At 36.6% G+C, this 24,140-nt stretch overlaps 1 protein-coding gene across 4 annotated transcripts in view; it reads right to left on the reverse strand.

Moving 5' to 3' along the window:
* The window catches only part of ATP8A1 (ATPase phospholipid transporting 8A1), a 121,566-nt gene that overhangs the window by 91,477 nt on the left and 5,949 nt on the right, over positions 1–24,140 (reverse strand). For 2 of the 4 annotated variants that reach the window (XM_076336183.1, XM_076336181.1), the window contains exons 2-9: positions 19,514–19,628; positions 17,566–17,665; positions 14,914–15,012; positions 10,566–10,611; positions 6,409–6,449; positions 2,726–2,799; positions 759–828; positions 3–130 (exon numbers count right to left, since the gene is read on the reverse strand). In XM_076336183.1, the coding sequence (XP_076192298.1) occupies positions 3–130; positions 759–828; positions 2,726–2,799; positions 6,409–6,449; positions 10,566–10,611; positions 14,914–15,012; positions 17,566–17,665; positions 19,514–19,628 (673 nt within the window). Of the gene's footprint in view, positions 1–2; positions 131–758; positions 829–2,725; positions 2,800–5,421; positions 5,496–6,408; positions 6,450–10,565; positions 10,612–14,913; positions 15,013–17,565; positions 17,666–19,513; positions 19,629–24,140 lie in introns of all 4 variants that reach the window. The other 2 variants (XM_076336184.1, XM_076336182.1) reach the window with 1 other exon arrangement.

The raw sequence follows: 24,140 nt of genomic DNA on the forward strand, positions 1-24,140 counted from the left end.
ACCCATGCCCATCCAGTCTGATGTTTCCAACAAAGTCATAGAGATGTCGGTTTGGGCTCTCACATTCAATTCTGCCTGAAAGTCTCATCAAGCTTTCTATGTCCTTTATGTCTGATGTTAGTGGCAAACCCTGTAAACAAAATTAGTTTGTCATGACATTAAAAATCACCTTCCAATATATAAATCTATGTATTATAAATCTGATAGTGCAAATGCAGAAAACCAATATCCCTATGGGAACAAAATGGGACTGCTACACTTTGCTGTCACACTGCTGGATGCTACAGACAGTGAAAAAGTCACCCAGATATCTTAAAACATCATGATGAAGACAGGGTGATAACCAATCATATAACTCAGTAAGAATGTCCCTGCATTCAGCACACTCAGTCAAAAACAGCTATTCCCTACCTGCCCCTCAAGGCCAATACTGGCACTATTGGCTTCTTTCTGCAGGGCTTCTCCCTCATCTATCCTCCAAAACCAAAACCAATACCCAAACTACAAATCTTTCCACCTATTTTCCCAAAGAAAAATCCTAAAACAAAGTACAAGGCATGGCTTAGGAGTAACCATTCGTTCCTTCCGCTTAATTAATTGAACAAAAACTTTTACGATGTCAATAACCCACAGCTTTTTATTCAAACCATTAAAATTTCAGTCTTCTAAAATGGCCATTAATGTCATAAAATATGTTTTTATAAGCAGTTAATAGACTAAAAGAATATTAGCAATATTCTCAAAAATGAAATTCCTACCTGTCGAATTTTTAAGTTTGTCTCACCATCTAAGTTAGATGTTTCGATGTAGCACATAGCTTGTGGTTCACTAATAAGAAAAAAAAAATCCTTAATTTTAAATTATAAAGTAAAAATCCATGAACTTTCTGTAATCTTTTAATAGCTATTTATACAATCGTTTTCTTTTCCTTATCAAATCTTCAGAACTAGAATTTATAGCCGAATCTGTAAAACCAACAGTACTTTACATTTCCAGAAAAGTTTGCCAAAATCTACCTTCTTCGATGAAATGCTGCTAAAAATGCTGTACATAGTAAGTTTTCTACATTTTTACATCAGACTAAGATACAGGCACAAATGTAGTGCATTCGTAGTGCCCACTACTGTAGGCAGCAGTAGTTTAGACATGAAAGTTTTCTTGTAAAGGGTTCTCCTATTAAAAAAAAAGTCTAAGTTATGGATAACAATACAGTTTTTGAAATATATCTGTCCTCTATGCAATTTAAATTTTTTTTTTATAAATTAAAAGTTTTAAGTTTATGTAGAACATTACTACTTGAATAGTCCATCTATTTGACATATACTGATAAAAGTCTTATGGCATTTTATTTTTTCAATACAATTTTTTGATGTATATCACAGCAGTATTTTGTAAAATACTTCTAGGTTTTAAAACATATTACAACCATTATAGAAGTGTTAACTAGGAAAAGAGAGATACAGAAGGACAAAATTATTTTTCTGCAAGTAGATAGTAAACAAGAACAGGTCTAACAGGTCAAGATTTCCGAATTACTCCACTCGGCTCCCATTTTCTGGACATGAGGACAGAACACCTACTACTTATATCTATGATAGAAAGAAGTTTTGATCCTGTAAAGGACCAGAGGAGTCACAAAAATCCCTTACAACTTAAAAGAATAGATGTTTACTCTCTATACCGCTTTAAAGCTTCTAATATTTTCCTTCTTTCTAGCATGAAATTCAAGCATCAAGTGTTTTTTAAACTTTGCTTTCTTAATGCAACAGTGGCTACTGATAAGCGAATTAGTTTTAAAATGCTTGCAAGATACAGTTCTGCAGCTTATTCTAACATTTTTGTAAAGCAAAAGCATTAAAATGTGATAATTATTTATCATAAATTCATTTCAGGCTAGCATTTTCTTCTTGGCAAACTTTTCTAAAAATGTAAATAACTTCTGTTTAGATCATTTGGATGGAATCATCGGTATAAAAAATTATCACAATTCTAGCATTTTTATTAGTTAATAGTAAAAAACAAACAATATTTTTGTGAAGCACTTTTAAAAGAGACTAAGGCAGCAAAGACATTTCAAGTGAGACACATGCTTAATTGTAATTACTGTAGCAGACAGCAGTGACCTCCAAAGTAAATAAGCTACAGTTAGATCAAGGCAGGCCCATTGATTTGTTAGGGAAAAACAAAGTGCAGTAACAGTGCAGACAATAGCATAAAGCTGACGTGTCTAAGAAACATGCGTTTTGTCACAATACACAAGAACAGCGCTGCTTTTGCCAGTGCATGCAGCAGAGACTGTGCAACATCCAAGTTTGTGCAGAGGGTCCTCTACCAGTCCTACCAACATTAAACTATATTCTTTGCTGAAAACAGTGGGTTGGTATAAACATGTATATTCTTCTTAATTTGCTCTAAGGAATTAAACATATTTATCCTGGTGTTTTGCTGTGTGTTTATTCAATGACAACTTGTCTGATAAAATTTCATGGGGATAGTGTAAAAACAGAGGACTGAAATAAATTTTAATTTCTTGGAGTGTTACTGTGTATTTACACTTTAATGATCTGTACTTTTATCCACCAAACCCTTTGTAATTTTATAAATGTGTGGGTTTTGTTGAAGAAAGGTGAACAGCAAAGCAAAGATTATCAACATGGCAGTGTTCTTCATATTTGGTATATGAGGACCCACGTACACGTATCCTGTGCAACTAGTTTATTCTAACCTTGATGACAGACTGATGAGATCAGCTGGGAGATGTTCCCCATTGGTCACTTTCACTACTTCCCCTACTGCCACCTACACATCCCAGTTTGAAAATTATTAGAACAGAAAAATAAGTGATAGTAAAAAAAAAAACAAAAACAAAAACAAAAAAAACAAAACCCAAACAAATGGACAAAGACAAAAAGAGTTTGAAATTACTATACAAACAATACATGTTAATTAAAATGTCTGATGACAATTTTTTCAAAATCTATTTTAATCAGGTCAGAAAGAAAAGAGGTAGAATATTTTCATTTTTACTTGAGTGGATTGTTTTACTGTAAGGCACCAATTTTAAGCTGCAGAACACATTGATATTGTACAGTAAAAATAAAAAGCTGTTACGCTTATTTCTCAACTGACAAAGTTTCTAGCCACTCCATACATGAATTAAAAAAAATAAAAGCCACAACAAAAGATTTTCCACCAACTTTTCAGAAAAGTCAGGTGACAAGAACCCTTCTATGTAGACATGCTGAAAGTGATTTTGTGTTTTGTTTCAGCTTTGTAAATTTCAATTTACACTGAACTAGCAAGAACCAAATGGAATTAAATCTGAGAGGTTTGTGTCCTTCCACTGTAAGAGATTATAGTTTCCTAAAATAATTAAGATCCTCTTATTCTCCAGAAACTGCTATTGCTGGTAAAAAGAACCAAATATTATTAGTTTGAATTAAAACCAGGCCCACAGGCTCGCATTGCTATGGAAACCTAAAATGTAATTGGGCATCAATAAACATCTGGAAAGCAAAATTGATGAGACTGTCTTCCTGGAGAATGCATGGCCACGTGGAGATGAGCGGTGGAGGAGGAGAGCAGTTGCCGGTATGCAGGCAGAATTAAAGGTAATGTAGTAGCACAGGGTTCTCTCCTGGAAGGAGGGCTGCAACAGGACCCTAGTAATGTAACTAAGAAGGAAGTTTTAGCTGGAAGAAATGCCTGAACTGGGCCCAGAAAAGCAATCACGATTCAAGGAGTCCCCTTTGCAAACTGGATCCTAGAAGAAAACCTGACAGGAAAATTCAAGGTGAGTAATGGTCATAGTTGGGACAGTGTGTTCTGACAAGGGCAGTAAAGTGAGGTTAAACAAAGAGGTAACAGTCCTGACAAGTCCAGCAGCAGCTGACTATTATTTCAATTTATCAACACGTGATGTGGGATTCCTTCAGGGGGCACAAGGCTCGGAAAGAAGGCTTTGCAGGCAGTTGGTATTCTTCTGTGTGTAAACTACAGCTGGAGAACACTGTGACACAAGTGTCCTCCAAATCCAAAAGGGCAAAACAGTGAAGGCAAAGACTCAAATTTAGGAGCTTACTCAGGAAGATTATAACCAAGCTGCTCTGAGAGGATGTAATCCGTTTTGCTTGCAAAACACTAGGGTTAGCATGACAGAAAGTACTATCAGGCCAATAGAACAACTGTTTTTGCTGCATGGTGTATTGCCTATGAAGATCTTGGTGGAGAAGCACCAATAAAATTTATAAATGCTTCTCGAAGTGCAGAAGTAAAAGGTTAATAGAGGATACAAATACTAAAACATCTGAAATTATGACAAACATTAGTACTGAGGACAGACTGTGGAGAAAATTTACAGTATTAGCTGGAAACTACTTTACACTTGATAATTTAATAGAAGTATTTTAGAAACAGCTACACTTGATTTTGAGATATAATGGAAGATGGAATAAACAAGTCTCCACCACAGTCTGTCACAGAAATGCGTAAGATCCTAACCTTATTAATTGTATGTAAGAGTGGATTCATGAACTTCAGTGTGATCATAGAGGGTTTATACCTAATCCATAATGATACACATTACAATAATGCTTCTGCTTGCGCTAGAAAAAAAATATGGAAATTGCATTGTAAATATACAGTAATAAATCAAAATACAATTGATCATATTTAAACAATCTTCATTTAAAAAAAAAAATCTTAGAATATGTTGTCTATTGACCTGATCAAATAGATGTTGAAAAATGTGCATCTTCCACATAAGATGTGGATTTCTTAAATAAAACCATCCAAGGAAATGATGATAAACAACTTCTGATTGTCCATGTAAAAAGAGTCAAAGCATTACATGCTAAAAATTAAGTCTTGCTTTCAGTGCTGAAATTATTCATAAAATACATATTAGAGAATGAAGTGAATGTTCGGCTCATAAAGACAGTGCTAATTTGATGGTTCACATATCATGTTCATTTTTTTTCCTGATTCAGCCAGCAAACTGGTGATTATATCCATTAAAAACCATTTCTGTTCCCTGTAATATATCAATTTTAATTTATTTGTAGTATGCAACTTGTTAGGTACTATCAAAAGGCCAACCTGGTTAAATATGGCACTTGAGGTCCAATTTTTAGACAGAGAATCAGCCTTTTTTGTATTATATCCAACAACAAAATCACAGACTAAGTTTTTCTTCGGGGTAAATTGAATGCCAGTGTAATTTTAAAACTGTAATTGTCACAGTTTAAAGAAACACTGCCTGAAATGATAAATGCCCAAATGAACAAAAGACTACACTTCAGAACAGCAGCATTTTTGTTTATTCCTTATTTCCTTGGAGCAATCACAAATAAATAAATAAATAAATAAATGCAGGGTAGAGAAACCAGCCTCTACACTATAAGCATCAGTGGGCATCTCTACCTTGATGAGAGCAGTACAGTGTCAGCAGGTATATACTCTTTGCCTTTTATTATAACTATATCTCCAACATCTACCTGAAAGAAAACTGGGAATTGGTTAATGGTCTCAAACAAAATATGTTATCCCTTTGTTTTAAGCACAGTAAATATTTACCTGCTGAATTTGCTAGAAAGACTGTTAGAAACTCACACACTTAGAGAAGCCTGTAGGTATTAGGTACTCAAAGGTTACTGGAATTCTTTGGAAATCTATTCTTTAATAGGCCTAATCCTGACCTTGTCTATGTAGTTCTTTACTTTTGCTAGTTATTGTAAAATATTTTATTTGAAGACTGAATTTAAGTTAAAGAAGACATTAATCTCCCCTAAGATCACAGTTCTTTTGCATCACACTATATACCTTATCCTTGCTTCTTCAAAGGTATAAACCAATTTCATCTGAACCTTGCCTCCAAATTACCATGGGTCAAATTTTGTTCAAGCTTTCAGGTATGGAAACCAATAAAACTAAGGGACTAGATAGACAGCATAACATTTAGTCCTTGAAAGTTACCTTTAACAGTCCCTTACTAACGACTGCATAACAGTCTTTAAAATTCTCATGGTTTAAGCCAAAGAAGTTCAGCAAATACACAAAGTAGCTAGTTTCCAGAAAGAAGTTTCTGCCTTGGCACATCAAATAATACTAAGGAACTGTATGATTTTGCCATATGTGTGTACTCCCAAGTCAATCATATTATTCAAGTTATTTTTCGCTGAACTTAAAGCCCACCATTTAACAGCAGTTTTGCCTGACTCATGCCATCAAAACTGACTTGACTTAAAAGTACATTTTAAGAGACAAGTATTAACAAACAAAAAATAAAATACAAAAGACTATACATTTCCCATCATACCAGTTAATTATTATCAATGACGATTATTTGGAGAAATAAAGCAAATATTAAATCCGCATTACGCTCTGAAAGTCACCAACATAAACACACACCTTTTCCCAGTGGACAATCTCCCATGCACCATTTCGTAGTACTGAAAAAAAGAAAAAGAGAATTTTCCAGTTGTACAATCTAACTGCAGTATACAGGTATGTGTTAGATTCCTTATGAAAGGCCATACAGACACAGCTCATTTACACAGTATTTTACAGCATGCCTTGTTTCTATAAATTCAGGTCAAGCATTTCAATTATACAGCACATATTCTGTATAACAGTTTTTGTACCATAGAATCTTATTACAAAGTCAATCAGAACATTTTACAGGGTTGAGAATCAATTAAATCTGATATAGATTGTATGGTAACGTGGTGTTTTCTAAAGTAAATTAGTAATTGGAATAAAAAGTTCTAAAGTCAAAAAGTTATGAAATTATGGGGAGGGATCAATTAAAGAAATATTTTCTCAGTTCAAATATTGATGAGGTTCATACAAAAGAGATTAATAAAAAGTCACCAGCAGGCTTCTTAGGATTCAGCTGTTCTTACTGTTATTTGCATGTCAGAGAACTTTAGCATCATTGCAGTCATCTCCTCCATAAATATATTGGAAAACCCCAAAAATCAACCCATGCCATTTAGCGTAAGATTTAGTACAGATTTTTCCTGGCAATAGCAATTAATATTGCAAGCACACTCCACTAGTCTGGTTTCAAGTATTGCTACTATGATAAAAAACCATGCCTTGTTTGCCAGTTAACTGCCAGGATTGTGTTTTCAGAGAATAAAAAAGGTGACTTTTTTTTTTTTAATTAGCACCAGTTACAAAGCCATTGAAGATTGATGTGAGAAAAGAAAATGAAATGAAAAGAAAACGTATTGCCATGTATCAATACTCGGATACCTCCAACAGATTGTTCTCTTTCACTGTGTCTCCCAGCTTTCAAACTGTCAGGATGTTTATCTAAGCGCCTGGTCAGGACCCAATTCTTATGCAAGCATGTGTTGATTTCAAAAAAGTGGATCAAAATCTGGGAATACACATGGCCTTTACATCTAAGTCTTCCTTGAGGTTCTGTCCAGACTGACCCTTGTTCTTGTATATCTCAATGATTTCTGCGAGTCGTTACCTAACCTGCTGAATAATTCTTTAGGAAGAGATAAATTCCCTTACCCTTCCTTCCCCCAAATTTATTAGTGCTGATATGCTCAGGGCAATGGTAAATGGAGCAGCCTCCCTTTCAGACAGTAACCGAGATATTTAAGTGACTGTCTCACCAATCAGCTGGTCATTACACAAAATCTATTTTGACAAACCATTTCCCTCCACGGGGAAAACTACAGATCCAGAGTGAGGACTGGCTGTAATAGTGTCCTAAGGAACTCAAGACATTTGATAATTGTGCCACCAACTACCTAACTTCCATCCCCTTGTGTCAGCAATACTGTTTGTGGGGCCACGGTATCAACCAGATGAAAGAACTGATGAGGATTAAAAATATACCTTGCAGTAATCCAGATGACTAAATTTCACAAATAGCTATAGTAGAATAACTGCCAGTGGAGTTCTGCAAGTCTGAAATGTAAATAAGCTGTCAGAGGTGGCCAGGAGCTTCTTAAGAAGTGCTGGCTGCAGAAGCACTTGCACTGCTGAAATACATCCTAAGGGTGTTTCACATGCAGCCAAGCTGACCTAACATAGCATTGCCACTGCAAAGGGAAGGTCCTGTTCTGCCCCCACCCCATGCAAAGGTGTGTGCCCTCACTGCTTAATGCGTGCCTCTGGTGTTTGGTGGACCCTTTGATGAGCCAGTTTAACCAACTAAATGGAAGGAAACGGTCAGCTTTTCTTTCTGGATTTGTTTCCTGCTGGTTTAGCTGGATAAAATCAGCTCACAAATGGATGAGTCGGACTCATGATGTTGAGACACCTGAAATCTCAAGAGTACCCTAACCCTAGCTTGATCCAATAAGCTTTTAAGCACAATTAACATACACTGACATTCAATTAAATCCATTTTCTTATGAGAACAAAAGAAGTGGTGGTGTTGCTATGCACCTCTTATATATGATTAGAGAACTTGTGCCATAAAGTCTTCTGCAGCCTGTATCTCCCATTTTACAGCTGTCTCTAACAACTAACTTTCAAAAGCATGCTCCATCTGCCCTGTAGAAGACCACTTCACCACACTGCAGAAATGCACATTTCATCATGTCAGTGTCTGACGGTGTCCTGCTGTACGTGTATGCAGCCTGAGGTAACAAAAATCATCCCTAATGCAGCCTAATAAATCAAAATCCCATGCAAAAGGTTTTTTGTAGTAATGGGCATTTAGGAGGTTAATTACTTTAGGTTAACTGAGATACAGATGGTCTTTAAGGAACAGACAGATGAAGGGAAACCCATATACAGAATCTATACATGCACATGTCATTTTGTTAACAATTTTGTATGTTTAAAAGACAACCAAAGGTGGAGCTGGATTTATAATGTACTATGCACTTCACTATTTTTCAGGGTTACAGAACTGCTGAATACATGAAAACAAAGTAAGAGAGTACCATACTGATTAACTTTTTAATTATTGCTTTGACAATAGACTATATTTGACAGTACACTAGGATTGATGTACTTATGGGAATCCTGCATTAGCTTAAGAAACTTGCTTCGCTAGCAATATTTATGTATCCTCATTACACTTTCAACTTCCAAGATGCTCTTTTGCATGCATGGAACATTCAGGAATTTTAGGAACAGTCACCAAAGAGCCTAATGAGAGGTAACCAAGGAGAAGAGGCAGGAAAGACATAAAACAAGTCCTTTATTAACTTAAAACTTTGCACACTCTGGACAAAAAAAATATTGACAAGGCACTTCAAGATTCCCTGCCATCTAAAACTGCTGGTTGCAATCTCAAACACTATGAATGCTTGATGAAAGAATTCTGGATGCCTACATTAAGTTTTCTTTTGTTTTTTATGTATAGATAAGAGGTTATCTGTTTCTCTAGGCCTGTTCTCTGGAGATTTCTATTCCCAGTGCTTTCAGTCCACAGATTTGTCTCCCTGTTCTGATCTCTCCATACCTCCTATTGAGCTACATGCTCAGTAGTTTCATTTTATCTTCCCCCCTCCGCCCCCCATAAATTTTACAGTAAACTTTAAGATTTATGTACAATTTAGGTAGGCTTTAAAATTTATGTTTTTAAATTAGAAACATTTCCAGTGGTTAGCAGTGCTAAAGATTTCTGATTATCTTTAGTCAATGACTACATACCTCCCTAAAAAACTTAAGGTTATGTTTGTTATTTATTTAAAAAAGACTCCATGTAAGATTCTCCTCTTTGTGGTATTTTTCATACTTTCTGCAATCAAATTCACATGACACTCATTTGTCCTCCTGTTTACAAAAAGAGGACCAGCTCTATCAAAAGACCTACCTCAGAACAGGTAACATGAAAAGGTAAAGAGCAGCAAAGCAGGAACTTAAACTTGGACTTCCTACCTGACAAGCATGTTTAGGACATATTAGCTAACATCTCCCTCACTTTCTGAGCTAAAATAATCCTCTGATTTAATACTACTTCTTTCATTAAAATCTTAAAAAAAAAAAAAAAAAAAATAAAAAAAAAAAAAATCACATTCCGAAGTTTTGGTTTGGGTACACTGGCTAAAAATCTCATTATCTCTAATCAAACCATCACACTGATTTCATATTAAAAAAACAAAGCCAAAAAACTCCATTCATCTTCATCCACAGTTTTGAAGCAGCATAGAAAGATAGTTCCATTTTATGACTTATTCTTCCAATTGCAGAATTTTCCAAAATGGAATTATTCAAGATTTGCTGGTTGAAAAAAATTATGATTTGCGTACTCAGAAATGCATAGACTTTTCATCATAACCTAGGCCCACTAAATATAACGGTTATGATCTTTTAACAGCTACAGCATCACCTGTGTTAAATGAGTAAATGTTAAAGTTTCTTAGGAACCTCCTAAACTTAATCTAGAACATATTCCATTTTGTGGGACTAATGTGACTGCAAATTGTTATTTCAACTGTTTAGAGTCCAAATTTTGAAGTAATCTGCATTAGCAATTTCTCACTCAATTACCTGTCAGCAGTTCAGATTACATTACTACCATTTGCAAAAAATTCAAAAAACAAGCCCCCCAAACCACAATTAATAGGCTTTAAAAAATTTCCTACCTTGAGTTTGTTTCTTGTTCACCGCATTATCAGCTTTATGTCTTTTCTAAATTAAAAATGCACAGTGGTTAAAGACTTCTGTTGACATGATAAAGCTTTCACACTTAAGATAAAAAACACATGTATTACCCCCTCCCACTCATCAATTCAATAAACTGATTTTAAAAACATTTTAAACAGGACTATGGATTACTTGCATAGTTATGATCATCAGGAAAGTCACACCCAGTTGCAGGCTAATCGTGGTGTACTAAAATGTCCTCTCATGTGGGCAATTGCTATCTAAGCAACTTCCGTATATAAGGAAGCGGTGTATTTGTGTACCACAGCTTTGCCCTTTCCTGGAACTAGGAGATGATTCTACCAGAGCAAAGATCATGGAACCATTCTTCATACAAGTGTCTCATACAGATCTGAAGTCAAGCAATGACTGGGTAAACACATGACTTCACTTCCACTAAGTGCCTGCAGACTTCAGCAACAGTAACAAAGACAAACAAAAATCAGCAAAACCCCCCCACCCTAAACAGGCCATGACGTGCCTCAGTTTTAATATAGCTGTGAGAAACCTTTTGACAGAAGTCTTTTGATGCAGCTACTAACCACCAGCATTTTCAAGGTATAATCAAACTCATCTTAACTACAAAAAGCTTAGGAAACGACTAGTTTAAACACAGTACTTAATAGTAATGAACTCAGTTCTTCCTGAGCAGGAACATGCTTTGGAAAATTAATTTAAATAGAATTAACTGGTTTAGGTAACCTTTTTGAATACAGCTACAGAATTCATGCCTTTGAAATACAAAGAAAATCAGAAGCAATCTTGTAAATTGAAAGAAAAATGAATCAAGCTACTTAAGAGATTTATTTCTAAAAAAAATGTTGGTATGAGACTGAGCTAGCAGCTCTTAAAAGGCCACCTTATCACTTTGCAAAGACTAAATCAAGGTAGTATTTTTCACTAGATTTTCCCAGATTATCAGCAGATTCTCCTTTCAAAAAGATGGCTGATTTTACAGATAAATAACCTTTGATCAATGGGAAGGAGCAACAACAACAAAGCAGGTGTTTATTTGCCCACAGGGAGAGTCTCCTCCAGCTTGAAAAGCAACAGTTTAATGTCAGTTGCTTTCTGAGGTATGATGGGTGAAAATCACTGGAAACAGCTGGTAATCTAGCACTGCATGCCACAAATTTTGCTAGCACTTCTGAAGCATATACGGAAGACACATGCTGTTCACGAACAATGTCTTCTGCTAACATCTTCTGCTTCTTGGGATTTCACTCCAGAAAAGGAAGCATTTGGTTCTTGAGCTAAAAGTATTATTTTGATAAGTATATTTATTGATATCAATATATAAGGTTCCCATCCAAAGCCAATTAATCTTGCTTTAATATTAGATGAAGATAACCATTCCTGGAGATCTTGGATATCTCACTGTGTAAAGAAACTAAGACATAATGAAAATTAAAGGTTAAGGGAAAACACACTGAATATTTTACTATGCAGCAAGTGGTCAGCTTTCCCAGGAAAAAAAGTACAGCTGTCAGAGTCAGCCAAATACTCCTGCACGATATAACCAGCAGGCAACATTAAATTTCATACCTGTTTGACTACAAAAACAAAGTGAATTGTTTTATTTGGACTATAGTCTGTGAAACTCGGCTGTGCAAGTGAGAAATTCATGAAGTTACCATCAGATATATATATATATACACACATACATACACACAGAGCCTTTAAATTAGCACCTGAATTCTCCCAATCAGCTCCTTCATCTCATTCAGTTTCAACTAAGTATAGCAGGAATTAACTATGTGCTGAGACAATGTAAACTTAACAGAAAGAAAAATAGTATTTGAATTGCCTTCAGGTATCTCTGTAGCATTTGGTAATAAGAACCTTATTGTTTTAGCTAATATATGCAAAAACCCACTAAACCTGTTCCCTGTCTTCCCCCCCACGCCAAACTGTGCACTTCAAGTTGCAAAGAGCAAATGGTAGAAGCAAATGACATAAAAGTGAGTGGATGAGATAATTTTAAAAAGGACACTTTGTACAGTAGCAACAGCCTCAGTTTTATATTTGCCTAGACACTGACAGATGGTATAAGTCTGTAAGCATTAACAGCAGAATGGTTAAAAAAAAATCTGAAAGAACATGAATTGATTTTATGGCTTTTATAAAAAGGGATTTCATTTATATAAAGAGAAAGCAACACAGACATTTAAGGAGAAGCTGACTATTGGGCAGCAAATACTAGAAATGCAAAATAGAACAAAAACATTTAACAGAAACATCATCTCTTGCAGGACCACTCAACTCTGTGGCCCAGGAGCTTCATACAACCCAGGGGGACAATGTATCTTGCCTACCATCCATTCACAGAGGTAACTGAGGAGAAAACTGAGTTGACTGTATCAGCAGGAAAGGCAGCACGTGACCAGCCACCCCCCTCCATTTCAGACCTCCTTTGCAGCTCACCACTCTTCCTCTTGATCGTGTTTCTGCACATACGTTGTAATTCTGCTCAAACACAATAAATCTCATGCTCCCAGGAAGCCAACTATTTGTGTGCAGGGAAAGATTATACTACTTGCAATGCTTTCCAAAAACCAAGAAAACAGCCCACAACATAAAAAAATGGGAACACTACTCCTCTAGTGGACAAGGCACTCTGCCATATTACGATGTATCTAACTTCTTGTCCTCCACATAACATTTCTGCAGAACTAAACGAGAACAAGAGCAGATGAAGAAATTCTTAGCATCTAGAGTGATTTGGTAAATCATCAAGACTAATTCCTTAGTTACAAAAGACATCAACTAAAAGACTCAACTATGTTACGCAAATTAGAGAGACAGGTTCTACCATATGCTTTCAGTGAAGAGCAGACAGGAAGGTACACAGAAAACCCCAACATCTTTTGTATGAAGTGAAACAGAGCCTGAAATTCCTTTCCCTACCCACAAAAGAGAGGAAGTCAGAATGGACACTTCCAAGTCTGGACAATATCCCAGCTCTTCCAAAGTTTTCATTCAATGCAAGAAGCAAGCAAAACAACCACCACCACAAACGCTGACTGGAGAGAGCCAGATGCCAAGGAAAGCCTGGCATAGCTAGGGGCACCTGCCTAACAAGGACAAGCATTCCATGTGTGTTCCTGGCCATCAGGTGTCAGCAGATCACACTTAGCACCAAGACATGAAAGACTAACAGTAAATTGCACTGGGCTGGAGCTGGGAAAAAATGAGAGAGGCCTATTCCCCTTGCTGTCTACAAAACCGTGCAAAGTCACAACAGTGAAACCAAGGATTTTATGCATGTGACTTTAGAAATAGAGAGATACATCAGATGCATGGACCTGGATTTGACAACTGGGGAAAATCCATTTTTAAAACTTTAAAAATGGCACATTAGTGACCTGTACTCATTCATCTAAAATGTATTAAACCAAACAGATTACTATTCTAAACATACTAACAGTGTCACATTATAATTCCAGTAGCAAGCTAAAAGACACTTTCTAAAAAGGTCCAGGAATTACTTGGTCGAGAAACAAAAATCCATCCAGTTTCAGGTATGGAGGACAAGTGAAGATGCTTGAGACTATGCAGCCTCCTAGATCCTCAACTCTGAGTTCCTGAGGGCTTATCTATTTTTTTAAATGCACCTCAAATAAAGATGTAAAAATAAAAATGATCCTGGGAAGATTTTTTTTAATCCTACCTTCTTCATTGTGAGTAAGGCCAGAAGTTCTCACAATTTTTCTATAAAATGTTAGTCTAGTATCTCATTCACAGATTGAACTTAAATCCAGCTCACAAGTATAATTAGTGAGAGTAAAGGACTCTGCTCCTGCTCATGCAGGAAGAAAAAAAGAAGTTTTTCTAACCAAATAAATATTTAAAGGTTATTTGGTTTTAAAATAGATTCCACCTGGGATGAATTCAGTAGCTTCCAATCTTCTTTTAGCAAAGCCCGTGTTTGAGAAAATTGGCAATATTCTGGACTTGACTGGGTTCTGTGGAGTCTTTGGTTCCAGTTCACACTTTAAAATATGCTTGTACGTCATTCATGAGAACTGTTTGACTAGGAACAATCTATATAATAAACACAACAGTCACTGTTTTACCGTGTTATTGTCACTTGTATATATAGTAAACACTTTCAAATCATAACACCATATTCTAAAGATTTCATCTTCTGAAGTAAGTAGCTTTAGAAGTTTTCAAAAGCATCCAGAAGGCAAGAATGGTTCAACACAGAATTATATTACAAAAATTTGCTGAATAATCTATGAAAAATTTGAAAGCTATTTACAAATATTGGTATTAAATACTTACAATATCCTCTATTATCTCCTTCACTGCAGCTACAGCTAAAATAAATAAGAGAGGGACCAATGTTGTGTAACGGCCTGTTGGTGACACATCTGGTATTTGCTATTAAAAGGAGAGAAAAAAATTGTTTGCATTTCTGGTTGAAAACATATTTTTAATACAAGAAGCAGTACTTTCTGTGCAAATACAGCCAAGGCAACTGGATTCACTTTTTAGACATGGTGCTGATTATTTCCAAGAGAGGGTTATTGTCTTGAATTCAAAAGAAGCTGATACAATAAAACAACATTTGCATTTTAAATAGCATAGAATTCAGTGGAGTGACTTTCAGAGGTTTTAGTGTCTGCAGAATATTCACCTTCCTTTTCTGTGTTTCAAATTAAATTAAAATACGTATTTATAAAATACAATTAACTTTTTCAGTTTAGATTTTTGTTAGAGTGGACACATGTCCAAGACATTTTTACTTCCTTACAGCTTTAATCTCTAAGAGATATTTTGTATCATACTAGTTATTGACAAATTTCAAATAGCTGCTTTCTGCCAGACTACTGTAAGAAACCCATTTTTGCTAAGCAGGTATGAGCACAGAAGGTGCAAGCAAATGTGTATGTAAAGTAAATGCTGAGAAGATGCAGCTACTTATATGATATACATGGATGGTTATCCATAATTATCTTTATATTGACTACAGTTCTTAATGGCAACATTGACAGGCGAGAGGATTGCTGCCTTAATAGACTTGTAATAGGCAATGCAGCCCATATGACTACAATGAGATCTTTGCAAGAAAAGAGTATACTAATAAGTGGTGCCTCAATGTGGTTAGAAGACATCCTCAATTTATCATAAAACGTTTTGAAAACAGCCAATGTTATTTATGTATTATATACATTTCTTTTGGCTACCACCACATTGTGCTCCTGAAAGAAAACAGGATTTATATGTACATATGCTATGTTTCTTGGAGTAAGACCAATATAGATCTATTTTCCAGGTTACTCTAGACCACATTTTTCAATCAATTAAATGGAAACCATGCAGAAAAAGTTACTGTTGGGCAAGTGCCTATGAGTTATCTACAATGGAAAGGGATCTATCACTTCTCCAGCTACTCCTATCCTTTCATTCCTCCCTACATGTATGCCCAAACTCCCCCATTCCAATTATACACTATTTCCCAGACAAAATAAGAAAGCAAAAGCCCATACCCCTGGTTCCATTACCCCATATCTCTTACTCCTGCCACTGCGGTCTCACTGATAGCCTGATAGGAGATGGTGGGCTTGTAAGTCCTAATCCTCCACACCCTAACCCTAACCCTAACCCTCCACACCCTAACCGTCCACACACCTACCTGCCAGCTTCTCACCCAGTCATGCCAAGCCTCAAACAGCTTCTGAAACCCCACATTCTGCATCTGCTAGCTTCACGCACACAGTGGTACCACCAGAAATGCTGCTGGACCACTGGATTAGCCCGAGATGCCAGATGGGGTCAAAAGGCTGTTTATTTAGAAGCCACAGGTTTGCAAGCAGACAGCCTAATGAAACCCTGAACTTCAGATTTTTTTTCACCCTAGAAAACAGTATAAGCTACCTGTGTAGATGTATCTAAGAAACTGCTCCAAGCCCTTATAGTAGAAGCAAAGAAACCTGAATAACTACAGAGGAATCAATTTTCACTTGCTGAAACATCTGAAGTGAGGGAAGAAAAAGTACACATGGTAGTATATGTGCCATTATTTTAGTAATTTGTTTGGTATGTCAATTCCTAACACGATCTCCACAACAGACAAATCAACACATTCTAAAACATGCACTAGAAATTATGCGGGAAACATGTTTTTATCAAATATGATTAAGAGTACATGAACTAGACAATGGTTAATTATCACTGCACCTGCCCACAGTTCAATTTTCATTCATCATCAGCTACTGCATTCATATAATAATATACAAAAAATCCACAGTCTCCTTTATCAACTTGACCTACTAAAAAATTAAAATATTCTGATATATCTGCAAAACTTTATGTACTTCTCAGTAAGCTGGGTCAGCCCTTTGCAAACATACTAAATGAAGCTACAGTGGTGGTATAGAAAAGAGTGTGTGCTCTTTTCCTAACCAGCTGGGATATGGGAAATAGCTGCTATAGTACTGGCCTCCACTGCTGTTTTTCTTCATCTAGGCTCAACTTCAATCCTTAGCTTCACTCTAAGAATAATCACTTCTCTTCAGCTGCAATTCCTGCCCCTCAAAACAGACTACAGGATTAAAGTTCATAAAGTTCAGGTTTTTAGGCAGTACCCTCCATTATGAGAAATGTCAACTACAGGTAACATTTTTCTGTGTATGCCAGATATTTTTAAACTGGATTTTCCTGTCACAACAGTCTTTTTCACCTGACAGTATTTCAGCTATACTTAACCTGTTTTACAGAAAAATCTTTGTATTGTGTTATCTCCAAGAAGTACAGAAACCACAAAAACAAGCATTTATTAAAGGTACATCTACACAATACAGCTATTCTGAGAGGCTAACTAGCTCAGAAAGAACAGTACACCAACCTCAGTATCTCTGCAAAACACTGTCTATGGTATAAATGCTCTCTCACAACAAGTTCCAAACATTAGCATCTTATTGTTGATCTTACCTGAAGTAATGCAATAAAAAGAAAAAATGCATTAGCAGCTCTTCTGAACTGGGAATAAAGGAACCTTGGCAGGAATGTGATTATGTTGTACTTTGCAGTGCTGAGAGAAAGAGACAAAAACATGCACAATTATTACAGTACAAAAAATTCTTCAAAATGTATTCCTTCCCTCTCAGTTACACAAGCTTTCAAATAAAACAGAACCTTTTGTGATTTCTGTGCTAGCAAACAGATTTGTTTTGGCTAAAAGAAAAACCGAAAGACTCCTACAGAGACAGTCCTGAAGGCGTCCATGAACTGGCTAACCCAGGGAAGTCCCCGCCGCCCACAGAAACTGTTGCGAGTTTCCGTGTTGAGGCAAGAAGTTCCCTTGTCACCGCTGCCTGCTCTCTGGGAAGCAGTCAAGCCCTGCTGCCACTCAGTTACAGGCACCAAGGAGAGGAAAAAAAATAAAGAGAAGGTGGCAGTCAGGCAGCTGCACCTCCGTTGAGGGAGCAGGTAGGGCAGGCCCAAGGCCTGCAGCTCTCGGCCCAGAGGAGTACCCTACCCCACAGGCCATGGCATACGCTGGGCAGGTAACCACACAATGGCTCCAGTTCAGACAAAATTCTTGGGGGAAGAGGTATAACAAGCATAACGAGGAGGGTGCTCAATCAGGACTGAGGAGCTGTGGAGCTTCTGCGCTGGGTATGAGTTTGCACGATTCAATGCAAAAAACCTAACAACAGGATCAACTGAATTGAAATGGTGCATTTAACAAATAATTAAAATAATAAAAATCTACTAAAAGATAAAACTCTATACCCTTCACTGAATAGAAAGTTCACTTTTTTATTTTAAACTGATAAATATTGGATAGTAAGTGTAGTTTTGCTAGGCTGGAAGGACAGAATACATCTTATCCCAGCGTAATAATCTCTGCTAAGCCATCATCACAAAATGTTTGAGCTCTCAGCTCTTCGTCAGCCTTACATTTGTTTAAGAACAGACTGCTACCATCTAAGGTCCTAAAACATTAACAGTGAAAATAATCATGCCAAAAAACTTACAAGAAAAAGACTTGTAAGAATATTTTAACCCCTTTTTAAGTTAGTAATATTTACTTCGACTTTGCATAAAAGTCAATTTAAAGGGGGAATGAATATATCCTGCAAAAAAGCTCAACATTGTCAAGAAACAAAGCAAAAGACAGAAAAGACAAGTTGCATACACAAACAATAAGCATTATGAAGTTTCTCAAGTCCATGGAAAAACCTCACCACATTATTCTCAATGTCTTTAAAATTTCTGCATATTATCAAAGGTACCTTTGGAAAACACACCTACTTGGAACAGGGATATCTTTGCCATTCATTTGCTTTGAATTTTAACAACAGAACCGAGGATATTATCAGATCTAAACATGTATTACTTATGAGTATTCAGTGTATTACTTAAAGTTCAACAAAACAAATAAAAAACCACAACATAAACCATCGGCAAAATCCTACTGAACTTGAAATTCAAAACTAGTTTCATAAGCAAGCACAGCATCTTTGTAGTTGGCTGCCTGAAAAAGACAAGTTTCCAAAGCACAAACAATGCCATGCTCAAGTGAAGTACATCTGCATTGGCATCCAGCTACCAGAAATACGTTCAAAGATGAGCTGAAGACTGAACTGAAAGCTGAAGAACAAATCCATACTCTTGGGACATGCGGATGGTGCAGCTGTAAAGCATCCGTACCTTCCCCACTCTGTTCTTAAAAATTCGGAAGGTCAGGTTTGTAATTGAAACAGATCTGCTGCTCTCCTCATTTCACTTCATTCCCCACTCCAGAGTCTGAGACTGCAACTAGTGGTCAGAGGAAACGGCAGAAGTGGAATAAAGAGAATCTTTTCTTCATTTTTGCTATGCAACATGCAGTGTTCTGAAATAAAATACATATTAAAAAACCACTAGTTAATACCTGACATGATTATTGCAGAATTTGGTTAGCTGGGGCTGATTGATGAATATAGTTCTCAGTTCCTCTTGATCAGCTAGAGAAGTTTTCTCTGAAACATCATCTGTCTTCTCATAGCCTGTAAAAACACAGCATGGTTTTCCATATAAATAGATTTATATACACACATACAAAAGATTCAAGGCACTTCATGACAAAAGAAGACATCTATTGTTAATGTGAACTCAACACATTTGCATTTCTTGCAAGTAATGATCATTTAAAAAACAAAAAAGTATATAGTCAAGATGCTTTGTAAAGCTATGATAATGAGTAACTGTAAAATCTACTGAATTAATGAGTATACTTAAATAGCTTATGCTGCTTCATGGCAATATGAAATTAATTATTGTCTGTTGATGCATTTGAACCCAGAAGTGAGCATACAGGAAAAAAAACCCCAAAACCAAACCAAAACAACAAAAAAAACCCAAACCCAAAAAAGGTCAATCTCATCCACCTCTCCCAGCTGAGTAATCTTGAGTTAAAAATCTGCAAAATTGCAGAAATTACTTCCACTAGTTTGGTAAATAAATATTTAAAAAGGAAGACACCAAGAGAAATATATTAACACTAAGGAAAAAGGCAAGAAGTTCAAGAATATACCAGTAATTCTAGGCAACATGTAATGAAAAATATAGTTATCTGATAAATAAGCATTAAAAACTCAGATCTTCATATTGTATACAGATCATTCAAGAGTTTTGAGTTTTGCATGTAAAATTTAACATTGCCAATTTAAAGGAATTGCTAATTCATGCAGTCCTACTGCCACCTTTGCTTGATTTCTTGTTCGTTGGGATGGACCAATCTTGAGCTGGAAGGACATGATCCTTGGAAGCCAAGGCCACTAAGCATTTTTTGGTTAATGGGATACCATTCCTTCACCCGCTACAAATTTTTTGCATGACACTAGCCAGATTATTCCCAGAGAAGTGACATCAGTATATTCTTCATTTTCTGTCTGCTTAACTTGAAATGGTATTACTAAACTTACTGACATTCCCAGCACCTGCCTCCACTAGTCAGTGAAAGCTGAGCTTTGTGTATATTCTTCTGTAAACCATGAGGAATTTTGTACCAACCTGCATCATGACTTTCATCTGTAAGAGGGGATACCAATGTATTCTTCTCTCTCAAGACTTTTCACTAATGTTTTGTCAACCGCTCAGCCATTACATTGATGACCAACAGGCCTAAGCAGTCTATTCAGGCTGGAGCTTGTGAAGTAAACACAGGTATGGCATAAATCAATCACCAACAAGTTTTAAAATTATAACAATAATCTGTGTGTGTATAACTGCTTGTTAAATAAGCACTGTTCATTCTGTATGCCAAATGAGAAAGATACATAGAAAAAACCCAACTACGTTAGAATGCAACTGAATACATCAGAATGTATATGCATGTCAAGGATAATTAAGGCTGTACATGAAAACTTAAAGCTTATTTCTAGCATGTTCTATAAATCCTTACAAATAGGTTATGCAAAATCCAAGTCATCCTCCAGTCCACTGGCCCACTACATAGCCTCTTACCTATTATATCCAGAACATATATTTCAGACACTACCTTGCAAGGTCAAGTCTCCAAACATTGTGCAAAGACTCAGCAGAAACTTGTAATTTCACGCCATTTGCCATTCAGAATTCACAGATTCCATTATCACGCAGGAAATCCCCACTACTACATTCACCCACTGCAATTTCTCTATTTCTTTCCTTCCAACTCCCCTAATGAAAGGCACACATCTAACACGCTTCTATTCAAACTTCAGTATGTTTCTCAAGACAAGAAGGAGGTTGGCAGAAGAAGGTCCTCCTTTCAGAGGAATGGCAGCCAGCCTAACAGACTGGGCCCACCTGAACAACCGTCCACACAATAGTCCTCGACTCAAGCAACCACATGAGCGCACGTGGCAGTCTAAGCATGCCATTTCCTATTCTTGTCATTACCTCTCCTTGGAGTGACAACCATCGTGCAACTGGCTATGCACGACCTCCAGCACACAACTCCATGAACATATACCCCTATAACACAAGTGGATATGGGTACATCTTGAAGAAGACTAGGTTTTCAGTCAAGCCGCATGTGCACATCCAATCACGTGTTTATACCTGACTGAGCCCAAATGCATCACATGGCGAGCGCACCTTCATTCCGGGTATAGGACATATACTTTCCAGTTGCTCAATGAAGGAACAAACACGAAATACAGCTCCTGTGAGAGCACTTGGGTAGAAAAGTTGGAAACTATTGTGTTAAAAGTACCAAGCTAGCCTGTCTAAGTTCAGGAAATAAGGAAAGAGTTTGCACATTTGTGGAATGTACTACCTCAATTTTAGAGCATTCATTTAAAAACTTATGCCAGCATAAGCCTTGAATACTGACAGCGATAGAGTTAAAGCAAATGTTAGCAGGCATTAAACACTATATATTACCTGCTTGTTATAAAGACTGACAAACTATAGACAGTTATTTTCGTAGATCAGTATTACAGCATTTATTTGTTGTCCTTTAATCAAAATGACAGCAAAAAGGTGCCGAGGAGCTTCATAAACATTCACCGCCCCACTTCCTACTACATTGAATTCACTTTTTTCAATTTTAACTTAAAAAGCAATCTTAGGGGTTAAATTCTGAGCCTCACACATAGCCCTCTATACTCTGCAGCTTCAGTAAAACCAGCTCTCCTGCCCTAGGTGCATTATACTATCCTGAAAGCTTTAAAGGTTACACATGTCCCATCACCTCCCTGCCTAAACTTTAGAATACATTCACTAGGGTACACAGACTAGACTGATACACAAAGCTCAGTATCAAGGAGATAGAATTTTTCTTCCCTGTTTGTGTGTGTTTGTCTATATGCGTATACACGTACACAAAAATATCTAAAAGCTTATGCATTAGTGAAGTTATTATATCGTCTAAAGTGGTAAATATGCTTAATTTAACTGACTAAAATGTTTTCCAAGCAACAAGAGACACAAAATGCTCTTTGAAATGCTCTGCTTTCATATAAGATTATCAGAAAGAGTGTAAGAAAAAAAAAAGACATGAAATTTTAATTCAGCATTTGATATACAGTTTCTACATCCTACCCTCCCACGAGGCCGTTTCTTTAAATGTCCATATACCACCCTTCGCAACAACACCATTGCATCTTGCTTGCATTACCTACCCAAGAACTTCAGCCAAGAGTCAGCACACCTGAGTTTCAGCTCCTCTGCAGCTATGTATCTATCCCCGTTAGCTAATAGATGCCTAATGCCTGGTCAGAAATTGGGCACACTCTCCTTGCCAGGTAGCTGCTGGTTTTCAGAACTGCCCAAGGTCAAAGAGAACTCTCTGCTGCACAGCTGCAGGGCAAGCCAAAGCTCAGGCACCATTTCTGGGCTCTCAGCACGCCAAATGTCTCCAGGGACACTATACCACCCTGGCTTGCATGCGGGACAGGCCTACCCTACAACAGTTTTGTTTTGTTTTTAAAGTCAATATATTATGTTTTGTAAGTGAAATTTTCCACTAATTTGTCAGATACAGGGCCGTACGTTCATAAGTACCACCTTGAGCGTGACTGGGAGTTTTCCCACATGATGCATTCACTAGAATTGCAACTAAAAATTATCTAACACATTCCCAGGCTTTGTTTGTATTCTGCATCTTCAGCAAACCATCATAAAGCATTTCCATTTTCTGCCATGTCTCGCCTACACTCATCTAGCATAAACAGATTAAATCATCAAAAGCTTTATTTAATTATAGTCATTTTTTCAAATATGACCTGCAAGGAAGTCTTCACTATATTTTATTTATGTAAGGAGAGTAAAGTATTTGACAACAACTGGTTGGTACTCAAACAGCCCAAAATAATGCCAGGAACTAAAATTAAAAAGGGATATGCTTTTCAACAAGGAAGGATGTTAAAGTTATGGTAGTTCATATGTTCATTTGAAATGCCTACCAATCTACAGTAAAGAGGACAGAAATAAAGGCTGCAGATTTGTCCCATTATTACAATCCCTGATGCAATCTGGCACCTCACAGGAAATCACGTCTAAGACGCGTATCATTTCAACTATTCACTTTCAAATATGAAGTAGGACATCTATCAAACTACACTCATAAACCTGAGCCTAACTGCATTACATGACCCCCCAATTTTTAAGATCTACCTTTCTATGAAGTTTTAAAAACCCAACCTATAAGCTGGAGCTTAACTGGTTGACTAACCTCGCATTTCAGTGCAGCAGGTCTACATAAAAGCTCACCACTTTGCAAAAAAGCTATTAAGTGCTATATTTCTTATCCATTGGCATCAAACCAATTTGTATGAACTCAGCCTATTAATCATATAAGCCGAGGCCGGCCTGTCATAGAAATATTGTCTACAAGTAACCACAAGAACAAATAAAGCATACCCATACTTAAGAGTGGAAGAGAAATTTCACCAGATCATCTCTTGGTGAAAGTAGCTACATTTTTGATAAAGGTCTGTTTGAAAAGGATGCATTTAACACAGAGCAAGAATTAAAGAGTTGGTTGCCCTTCTTAGAAGGTTCTAAGGTAAGAACCCTTAGAAGGTTCCAAG

This window comes from Aptenodytes patagonicus, chromosome 4 (genome assembly GCF_965638725.1).
Source record: "Aptenodytes patagonicus chromosome 4, bAptPat1.pri.cur, whole genome shotgun sequence".
NCBI lineage: Eukaryota > Metazoa > Chordata > Aves > Sphenisciformes > Spheniscidae > Aptenodytes > Aptenodytes patagonicus.